The following is a 10,903-nucleotide window of genomic DNA, read 5'->3' on the forward strand; positions in this document are numbered from 1 at the left end:
GACACGTAGTAGATGGAAGGCTTTATTGTATTGCTGTAGATAGATGGTATGAAGCAGAAAGGTAAGGCACTGCAGTCTGCGAGATGCCAATATGTTCAACAGTCTCTGATGTTGAAGTCTCACCCAGATATTCAGATAGGTGGGAGCCCGCAGTGCGGGTAACGCCGAACCTGGTGGGTGAAATTGGAGCACCGGATCGTAGAGGCTTCTTCCTGGTAAGGAAGATGGTGGGGCTGAAGGTCCGAGGTGCAGGATACACAGACTGATAGGCCCTCGAGGAGCGAGTACCTGATAGTCCAGAGATCCTGAAATAGAAAGAGAGAGAGAGACCCCTGAGGAGTGGTTGTCTAGTTATAGAGGCCCTGAAGAGAGTTGGAAGCGAGAGACCCCCAAGGAGCGGGTGCCTAGAGCTTCGTAAGGAATGAGGCCCAGAGTGTAGAGAGGCGATTAAGCGTGCAGCTTAGAGCGGTCAGAGTAGCTAAACCGAAGTCCTTGCTAACTCAACGTTGGTAGCGAAGCAGAGGCTTTAAATACCCGGAGATATTGAGATCATGCGGTGGGGGATGCCCCCGAGGTTCCCGCCATGACGTGTATTTGAGCGTAGGCAACGTGCGAGCGTGCGCCCTAGGAGGCCCTGGGAATGAGCATGGCAGACTGGAATGCCCATGCTGAGCTGGAGACACCGAGGCCCTCGGCACTCGGCACCGGAGGCAGCCATCTTGCCCAAGGAGGAGGAAAAGGGAAGAAAAGAGGTAAGGCAGAGCGGTCGCAGCAACACTAATCTAATTAATGATCAGAAATTCATAAATCACTAGGAACAAAGCCCTTAGTAGAGAAATCCTTTATCCTTTACACTCAATAATTTATCACCGTCAACAGTGATTCCTTCACAGACTGGCTGTTACAACCATTAACAGAAGGGAAAGAGACAACATAGATGGAGCAGCGATTATTATGCTCAATACCTTGCTAAGCAGACCAAATAGGCCATTACGATATGGATATGAAGTCTTTTACTATGTTATTAAGTAGTCACAGAGCATATCGTGCCCAATTTCATCAACAGACAGAAGAGCAGGTTTGCTCACCATAAACGGTGTTTTCCATAGATAGCAAAATGAATTATCCATGCTGTCTGGGAACATCCTCTGTGCCACTAGGTGGCGGAGCTCGCAAAGTTGAAACAGATCTTTGATAGGGAGGAGTGCCTTCTTGCAAATCACCTCAGTCCTTATCAAAGAAAGACGAGATGCAAAGATGAAGAAAACTGTATGGGGAGGCGGGAGAGTCAGCATGGCTAATTCATCTGCTATCTACAGAAAACAGTGTTTATAGTGAGCAAACCTGCTCTTTTCCCGTAGATAAGCAGCTTGAGTTAGCCACGCTGTCTGGGTGTCCCCAGCTGAAGTATTGAGCACATATAGCCGATATCATGTGTCTATGATAAAAAAGAGGAAAAAAATGAAGTTGCTGTCGCTGTCTGCAGATATGTGTTACCCGAGAATTATGTTTTTCATGTGTGCATCAGCCGTCACCTGCCAGTGTAGCAGCAGCAGGAGGTGAGCAGATATAGCGAGGACCCTGGGGTTGTGTTGCAACGAGCTAGGATTGGTCCTTCATGGAAATGATCTCGTGAAGGCACAGTACAGATGTGGAGTGTGTTATAAGTAGTGGACAGGGTCTGGGGATGCTGTCGGTAGCAGAAAGAAATGTTGCTCGAGGACCAGAACAAGAGCATGCAAGTGAAGACACGGAATCCTGGCATTCGGGTTGGAGGAGATTGAGAGTTGTAGGGCTCTGTAGACAGAAGGAGTGTGACGTTGCTAAGAAGCGAGAGTTTGGTTACACCCATGGTAGGCTCAAAGTTTTTGGGAAAAATCAAGAGGGTGATGGATTAGTTGATGTGGAAGCCAAAAGGTACTCGTGTAATGAAGGCGGGATGCGTACGCAGCTTAACCCTGTTATGATGAAAGTCCAGATAGGGCACTAGCGTGTTAGGACTTGTAGCTCGGTGATGCATCTGAAGGAGGTGAGGGCGACCGAAATGTGTAGCTTCCAGGCGAGTAACATTGGCTGACCAGTGTCTAGCAGTTCTCTTGATGGGAGCATGAATTTGCTTCAGCACCTTATTTAAATGCCATGGAAATATATCTTCCGGGCCAGGACCGGCGACGTAGGACTCTGGACATGAACCTGGAGGCGAGCGGGGCCCCAGAGATTGGCTCCAGATTGCAAGGAGAATGGTAGGGGTATGGCCCTGAGGCATGCCCGAACTGAAGCTGGTCAGGGGGTTCTGGCAAAGGAGATGGAGGAACTCCTCGAGACGCTCTGGTGGGCAGGTGAGCGGGTCTGCGCACTTGTCGTTCCACCATCGGTCAATGCGAGCGGAGTATATGCTGGAATGAGACCAGAAGAATCCCAAGCTGAGGAGAAAAATCCCAGAGATGGAATCTGAGCTGTGTAGTTTAGGAGATGAGAAGCGGGTGGAGTAGGAGATCACCGTTTGGGTGAGGAGTTGTGGGTTGTTTTCACTGAGGTATTGGTCGGTGACCGATAACTGAATTAGGGAGGCATGCCACGATTGCTGGGCCTGATGCTAGAGCGATGAAAATGACGGGTCGCGCTATCTGCGATATAGCACTGGACTGTGCGGGAAAGCTGTTTATGGGGGTAGACTTCCTTTCAGTCTATGAGGAATGCGACCTGTGGTGGCCGGTGCGCAGTGAAGCACTGCCTGTAAAAAAGGTCGAGTATACTGTTTTGCTCAATTGTGAAGAGGTTGAGATTTCCAGTGCGAAAAGAAACTATATCATTCTTTCTTTTTTTTTGTTTTTCTATGCCCTGAACTAATTAATTATGGGCATGAAGCAGGGTGCAGGGAGATGGATCTGCTTTCTACTCATTAGAGGACTCCCAAAGCTGTTCTGCAGGGCACTAGGAACCTGATCGACCTCTATTGTTGAGTTGTGATACGTGTGCCGCCTGCGGCAGACCCGCAGCGCACCCCTCTCACCTTCTCATGCAGACTCCAGCTCCTGGTTCCTCTTCGTTGGCGGTGGTGGGCCGCCAGCTCCGACCTCAGGTCACCTCCGGTGCCTCCAGCTCTGCCATGGTCCCCAGTGTTGCCAGCCAAGATGTCCTTGCTCGTCGAGCCTCTCTGCGTGGCCTGTGGAAAGATGTCGCCATTGGCACCGCGCCCCTCCCTAGGCACACGCGTGCATCACTAGTTCTTTTAAAGGGCCCATGGCGGGAACCTGGCCGCAGCCCTGGATACTGACGTCAGACTCTTCAGCGTATAAAAGCTCAGGCCTCGCTCCATAGTGTTGCCTTTGCAACAGGTCTCCTCGTATTCCGAGTACTTGTTGCTGATAGAGAATCCTCTCTACTTCGTGTTCCTGATTCCTGTGGCTCCCGGTTCCTGTCTTCCTCGTTCCTGTCTCATCTATGTGTTGGATTGACTCTTTGGATTTCGACTCTGCTTTGTTTGACTCCTCTTCAGCTTGTCTCCAGCCCCGGACCTCCGCTACGCCTGTCTACTCTTCAGCCTATCTCCAACCCCGGACCTCAGCTACGCTTGACAATGCTTGCCTTCTTCGTGCCCTGACCATTGCCTTGATTGACTACGCCTGCCTTCTCCGTGCCCTGACCACTGCCTTGATCGACTACGCTATAGATCTTTCTATGTCCAGAGTTCTATGTCACTTGCCACGACTTCCACTTGCCGCCAGCTCTGGTCCTAGCCTGTCAGTGACGCTTAGGCCTTCCTTTGCTTGAGAGCCTCCAGTTACTTGTTGTTCCTATTACGCCTGAGTTTCTGTACCGAATCCAGTCCAGGGTAGGACTATGCCATCTACCGGCTGCTGTCTCTGGGCTGAACCACTTCTTGTTACTAACTAACCTCGAGGCCCACCTAAGTCCTGCCGGCCCCGGCACCCAAAGGCTCAACCCGAGGGGAATGAGGGCTGATTTAGGTGAAGCTCCAGTAGCCTCTAGCTTCAGCCCACTCCACCTGCTGATGGTGGGTACCCATAGGTCCTTACCTATGGGTACCCACCTATGGGTGCGTCAACCCCACCTCGGCCCAAGGGTCCACCTTCGATGCAACAAGTAGAACATGCAAATCTGGTTGTCCGGGTGGACCACTAGAGCATATCCACGGGGGCGTGCTCAAATGTCTGAAGAGCATGTCAGGCTCATAGATCCGGGCGAGTCACGCATCGTGCTGGTTTTCAAGCGGATGACAGACCCTGAATCCATAGTTGGATGAAAAAATAGGGGGAGCTGTACTCTCTGGTAAAAGCTTACCATGTGGGATAGCGGGGGTCGGAGAGGTGAGCCTGCAGATAACATCAATGCGGCCGGCCAGTCGTTCAATCTTTGTGCCTGCTGGAAAGGAGCGAGACAGGGGTGGGGGAAGGATGGAAGAACTGACTCTATTGGATCTCTAGGCGTCACTGTGGATGATACACATGTAGTCGTGCGTGATGCACGACATAGATTGAGGTTGACCTGCGACAGAGAATGGATAGGATTTGTCGAGTTCAGGTCAGTGGTGGTCACTTCGGTTTGACCAGCACGCGTTGCATGGGCGTGCGCCTTAGAAGGCAGACCCTGACCTGAATGGGTGAAAGGAACTCTGATAAGCTGGGTGGATTGCCTATGGGATTCTTCGTGAGTGATTAGTAGGCCTAGAATGACCAGTCAAGAATAGGGCTATGGGGAGACCAGTTCGCAAGGTGGATTGGTTAGTGGCCATCTGCAAGTATTTGTTCCGGTAAGGAAACAGAACTGGACCCCATGTTGATGATGGTGTGCTAGTTCTACCACGGATATCCTGGTGACAAAAAACCTCTGGTGCAGAGAATCCATTGTATGTGAGGTATCTGCTGATTGACTGAAGGTTGGACGAAGGCTGTCATACTTCTCATGAATGAAGAAGTAAGGGGAGCAATCCCTGGTGGGGGGGGGGGGGGCAGCACTGAATGTACCCTTGTGGGAGGAGATGGTTGTCCTCCGTAACAGCAGCCTGTAGAGGGGATTGCGGTGTGTAGGCTGAGGAGATTCGGGAATATCAGCATCAACATGGACGAAGTGGGAGGCCTCAGAAGGGCCTGGGGAAGATTGTGACTACTCCTCTGAAAGGGAAAAAAGTTCCCTTTCAAACCTTGGAGTTTGACGTTCTTTATGAGTGGGACCCCCATAGAGGTAATATCAGGTACACCTGTCTGTAACTGACATGATCTTACCACACTGGTAGGAAATAACCGGTGGTCACGGTGTGTCAGGTAATCTCGACATAATAGGAGGTTTAGATGGAAAAACCTGAACTACAGAGTTTGGGGTTTTTTTTACCCTTGTTACTGAGGAGAGGCAAGATTCGCGTGTTGTTCAGATGATGAGGGGGGGGGGGGTCTCCGCCGCCTTTCCTGCAGATGTGAAGGTTGAAGACCACATTGTTGGAAATAGGGTCGTCTGGAAACCTGATTTTGATGAAACATTCGCTGAGGGGGGCTGACAAGACATGTCCCCACTTTCCACCTGTGATAGGTGGACTTTCTTCGCCAGGCTATTTGTAATAAGAATGTCATTGGGATAAGGATGATTTGGTTACTAATATCATAAACCTCCCTGAAAGAAAGTTAGCGACTAGCTGCAAGGGCATATGCAGTGGATTCTGTCATAATGTCCAAGGCTCTATAGATAAAAACGAAGAAGTACCATGAAGACTTTCCTAGGCAGGCTGTTTGAAAATTTACCCTCCCTAAGGGCAATTTTCAGACTTCGTGCAGAAGTGTAAAATCTGCGGCTGCTTCTTTCTCTCAGACATTATGTCCATTTTAAAAAATGAAACTTTTTCTTTTAAAACTGGGTCAGAAAATGTATGACAGGTATTCTTTCCCACAAAATTATACATAGGCACTATGGGCCAGATTTTCAAAAGGGTACGCGCGTAAGATACGCGCGTACCCCCCGAAAACCTGGCACAAACTCTCCCTGCGTGCGCCGAGCCTATGTTGAGTAGGCTCGGTGGCACGCGCAAGCCCCAGGGCTTTCCTGGGGGGGAACGTTCCGGGGGGCGTGTCGCGGCCGGCGCGCCATCAAGGGCGTGTCGGCGGGGTGTGTCGCGGCCGGCACATCATCAGGGGCATTCCAGGGGGCGTGTTGGGGGCGTGTTGCGGCAGCGCGTCATTGGGGGCATTCCGGGGGCGTAGCCGCGGCCGCCAGACCAGCCCCTGGACCGAACCCTGACGCGCTGGCGGCCGGCCTAATGCGCGCAAGTTACGCCTGCTTCGAGCAGGTGTAACTTGTACAACAAAGGTAGGGGGCGTTTAGATAGGGCCGGGGGGTGGGTTAGGTAGGGGAAGGGAGGGGAAGGTGGGGGGAGGCCGGAGGGAACGGGGGCAGGCTGCGCGGCTCAGCGCGCGCAGGCTGCCGATTTTGGGCAGCCTTGCGCGTGCCGACCCCGGATTTTAATGGCTACGCGCATATCTATTGAAATCCCGCATACTCTTGTTCGCGCCTGGTGCGCGATCAAAAGTACGCGTGTGCGCAAATTTATAAAATCTACCCCTCAGTGTACATGCATAGGTGCTCACCTCTCCCCTGCTTTGCCCCAGGAGCTCCTCCTCTCTCTACCTGTAAAATTTGCACAGGTATTGGCAGGCTTGGAAATGCCTTTGAAAATTGTCCTTCTGATATTCACAGATAAAACAGTGCCGATATGTAGAAAGAACAGCTCACAGTGAATTTGTTCACTAATCAAGTGTCTTCATGTCTATCAAAGCTATTTAAATTTCACTATCTTCTATTAAAATCACTATCACATGCAGGTTTTTGTTTTCTTTAATACTTATCTGCTGCATGGCTGAACTTCAAGGGAACTGAAGGGAACAGTTTTTTTTTCTTTTGCTAGACCACAATAAAACAGAGCAAGAGAAAAGCCAATCTAGTATCAGATCTAATGCCCATTATGACACGCAGTCATCCACAGATTCTTATATTTGATGCTCTTTGTATTAACTTAAATATGTTTAGATTTTAAAGCACAGCTCAATCAGAACCTGCCTCCCTCCCCATGATACTATGGCGGCGGCCTGAGCCTGCATTCCTCGCTACCAGAGTTTTCTCCCTATTTTTGACTGTCTAGTTTAAAACAATCTAACAGCTTCAAATGCATTTTGTGGCATTGTGTGTCCCACAGACATGCACCTCTGATTGCCCTTGGCCGGAAGATTTACAGAATGGTATTTGGTGTAGTGTTTCAGCCAGTCAAATTCTTCGAAGTTACACTGACATCTGCAATTTAAATTATGAGGAGAAAAATATAATTTTACCTGCTGACAAACCTGTATAGCCAATTACAGTGTTTGGTTTTGTTTTTTTTTTTCACAGAAAATCTTTTAAAACTTCAAAGCATTCCTTGCCAAGGTTTCACTGACTTTGTGCCTGTCATGTATATGAGATGTCTGACCTCCCTACAGCCAGAAGTATTAATAACATAACACATGTATCTGTCCATCATTTGTATCACAGTGGATCCCACAGACAATTTATGACCTTCCATTATAAGAAAACATTCTTTTTAAAGTTCCTGAGTTCCTCCCTGTGGAAATAGTTTCTGCTGGAAGAATATTCCCCTTAACATAATTTTTAAGATGTGGTATTACTGTTCTTAGACTAGGAATTCACCGCAGTTTCTTCTTAGGATCCTGCAAGACATGTGTATTGTAAATTAAGGTACATTTGATTTAAAGGAGACGAAATTGCAGCAACGTTCTTTTAAACGCCTGCAATGCGTTTAAGTGCCAGAAAAGGTTCTCAGCTCCGATAACAAGAAAAAAAAAAGTAGTGAAACCACAGACTACAGTGCAGTGTTCCTAATTGCTCCAAAGCATTACTCTCAGTCAAAAAAATGAGCATGACTATTAGCCCGCATCTTGTCCCATGCAATTGAGTAGAAGACAGCGTTACCTGAGCAAAAGAAGACAAGTAAGAGGATAAAATACCGCGGCATTTTCCCGCTGCTCAGCAATCTAGCTGTTCACGGATTAGAGGAGCAGTCTGCAGAATACTCGGTGTGTGAGAGGTCTGTGCGCTGCTTCCTACCGCTCTGGCAGGAGTGGGGCTGGATTAAGGTTAGGAAGTGACTCAGGCTGGTGAGAGGGACGGGCCAAAGTGTGAATGACATACGGCAACTTGGCTTTGAATTACAGTGATGTGATTCATGATTTTGCCACAGCTAAAGCCAGGAACAACATTTGTTTGAAGTATTGAGTGCAGCGACGGTAAATATGTCATTTTTACATACATAAATACTATATACATATGTAAATCAATAAACATGTAAATAAATAGATTGGTGAGTGAGTCAGTATTCAATGCTGGGAAAAATCATAGAAATTATTCTAAAGAACAAAATCACAGAACATATAGAAAGGCATAGTTTAATGGGACACAGCCAGCATGGATTTGCACAAAGGAAGTCCTTCCTCAACAATCTGCTACATTTTTTGAATGGATTAATAAACATGTGGATAATGGTGAGCCGGTGGATATAGTGTATTTGGATTTTCAGAAGGTGTTTGACAAAATGCCCCTGAGAGGCTCCTGAGAATGAAAAAACTCATGAGATAGGAGGTAATGTCCTACTGTGGATTGCAAATTGGTTAAAACTGAAGTTCCTAAACTTCTGGGAAGTGTAGACCTCTTTTCAATCTAAATATTTTGTGGACCCCATATGCATCTGTTTAATTTTTACATGCAGTTAAATGCCATATGGAAAACTGATTAATGTTTATAAGAACATGCCATACTGGGTCAGACCAAGGGTCCACCAAGCCAAGCATCCTGTCTCCAACAGTGGCCAATCCAGGCCATAAGAACCTGGCAAGTACCCAAAAACTAAGTCTATTCCATGTTACCGTTGCTAGTAATAGTGGTGGTTATTATCTAAGTCAACTTAATTAATAGCAGGTAATGGACTTCTCGTCCAAGAACTTATCCAATCCTTTTTTAAACACAGCTATACTAACTGCACTAACCACATCCTTTGGCAACAAATTCCAGAGTTTAATTGTGCGTTGAGTGAAAAAGAACTTTCTCCAATTAGTTTTAAATGTGCCACATGCTAACTTCATGGAGTGCCCCTAGTCTTTCTACTATCTGAAAGAGTAAATAACCGATTCACATCTAGACCTCTCAGGATTTTAAACACCTCTATCATATCCCCCCTCAGCTGTCTCTTCTCCTAGCTGAAAAGTCCTAACCTCTTTAGTCTTTCCTCATAGGGGAGCAGTTCCATTCCCTTTATCATTTTGGTCGCCTTTCTCTGTACCTTCTCCATCGCTATTATATCTTTTTTGAGATGTGGCGACCAGAATTGTACACAGTATTCAAGGTGCAGTCTCACCATGGAGCGATACAGAGGCATTATGACATTTTCCGTTTTATTCACCATTCCCTTTCTAATAATTCCCAACATTCTGTTTGCTTTTTTGACTGCCGCAGCACACTGAACTGACGATTTCAATGTGTTATCCACTATGACACCTAGATCTCTTTCTTGAGTAGTAGCACCTAATATGGAACCTAACATTGTGTAACTATAGCTGGGTTATTTTTCCCTATATGCCTCACCTTGCACTTGTCCACATTAAATTTCATCTGCTATTTTGATGCCCAATTTTCCAGCCTCACAAGTTCTTCCTGCAATTTATCACAATCTGCTTGTGATTTAACTACTCTGAACAATTTTGTATCTGCAAATTTAATTACCTCACTTGTCGTATTTCTTTCCAGATCATTTATAAATATATTGAAAAGTAAGGGTCCCAATACAGATCCCTGAGCACTCCACTGCCCACATCCTACCACTGAGAAAATTGTCCATTTAATCCTACTCTCTGTTTCCTGTCTTTTAGCCAGTTTGCAATCCACGAAAGGACATCGCCACCTATCCCATGACTTTTTATTTTTTTCTAGAAGCCTCTCATGAGAAACTCTGTCAAATGCCTTCTGAAAATCCAAGTATACTACATCTACCGGTTCACCTTTATCCACATGTTTATTAACTCCTTCAAAAAAGTGAAGCAGATTTGTGAGGCAAGACTTGCCCTGGGTAAAGCCATGCTGGCTTTGTTCCATTCAACCATGTCTTTCTATATGTTCTGTGATTTTGATGTTTAGAACACTTTCCACTATTTTTCCTGGCACTGAAGTCAGGCTAACCGGTCTGTAGTTTCCCGGATCACCCCTGGATCCCTTTTTAAATATTGGGGTTACATTAGTCTTCAGGTACAATGGATGATTTTAATGACAGATTACAAATTTTTACTAATAGGTCTGAAATTTCATTTTATAGTAATGACTAAAGTTTAATATTAAATAAGGAATGGCTTCTAATATAAACTGCTTTCTCCCTCCTGCTCTCCCTTTATGGCTGGTTCATGAGTTCTATTCCCTACTTCCATCATAGCCCCTTCCCAAGCACCTTGCCTTCTGCCCTGCTTCCCTCCACCATTCAGCCCTCCCTGAGTACTCTCCTCCGCAGCCTCTCTGGTTCTGCCCCCTCCTGCCTTCCCACCCTCCGGGCCCTTTCCTGAGCACTTTGCCTCCAGTCTTCTTCCCTTTGTGGCCCCTTCCTGTTAGGAAGTAAGCCAGAACTTGCCCCTATCCGGCATTCCCGTGGCGTGGCAATGGCCGTCGTTGGCAGCGGTGTCCTCTGACGGCAGCACGGCAGGATGCACGCTCCGTCGCGGCTCCTCCCCCTCAGCACGTTGGACATTCGCACCAGAAGTTCCCGTGCTGAGAGCGGAACTTGGAGATTTAAGCACCGCGTCTACAGCACCTTCCTGCCTCAGCAACAGGCTTGCTAGTGCTGGTGCTCTGTGGTGCGTCTCTTCGT

General features: G+C 47.4%; 1 protein-coding gene across 1 annotated transcript in view; it reads right to left on the reverse strand.

Moving 5' to 3' along the window:
* Positions 1-8,118, reverse strand: part of CHRNA1 (cholinergic receptor nicotinic alpha 1 subunit) — a 69,965-nt gene extending 61,847 nt beyond the window's left edge. The window contains exon 1 of the mRNA XM_029605825.1: positions 7,972-8,118. Within this exon, the coding sequence (XP_029461685.1) occupies positions 7,972-8,014 (43 nt within the window). The 5' untranslated portion in view covers positions 8,015-8,118. The remainder of the gene's footprint in view (positions 1-7,971) is intronic.
* Between the last annotated feature and the right edge of the window lie 2,785 nt (positions 8,119-10,903).

Source organism: Rhinatrema bivittatum, chromosome 6 (assembly GCF_901001135.1).
Source record: "Rhinatrema bivittatum chromosome 6, aRhiBiv1.1, whole genome shotgun sequence".
NCBI lineage: Eukaryota > Metazoa > Chordata > Amphibia > Gymnophiona > Rhinatrematidae > Rhinatrema > Rhinatrema bivittatum.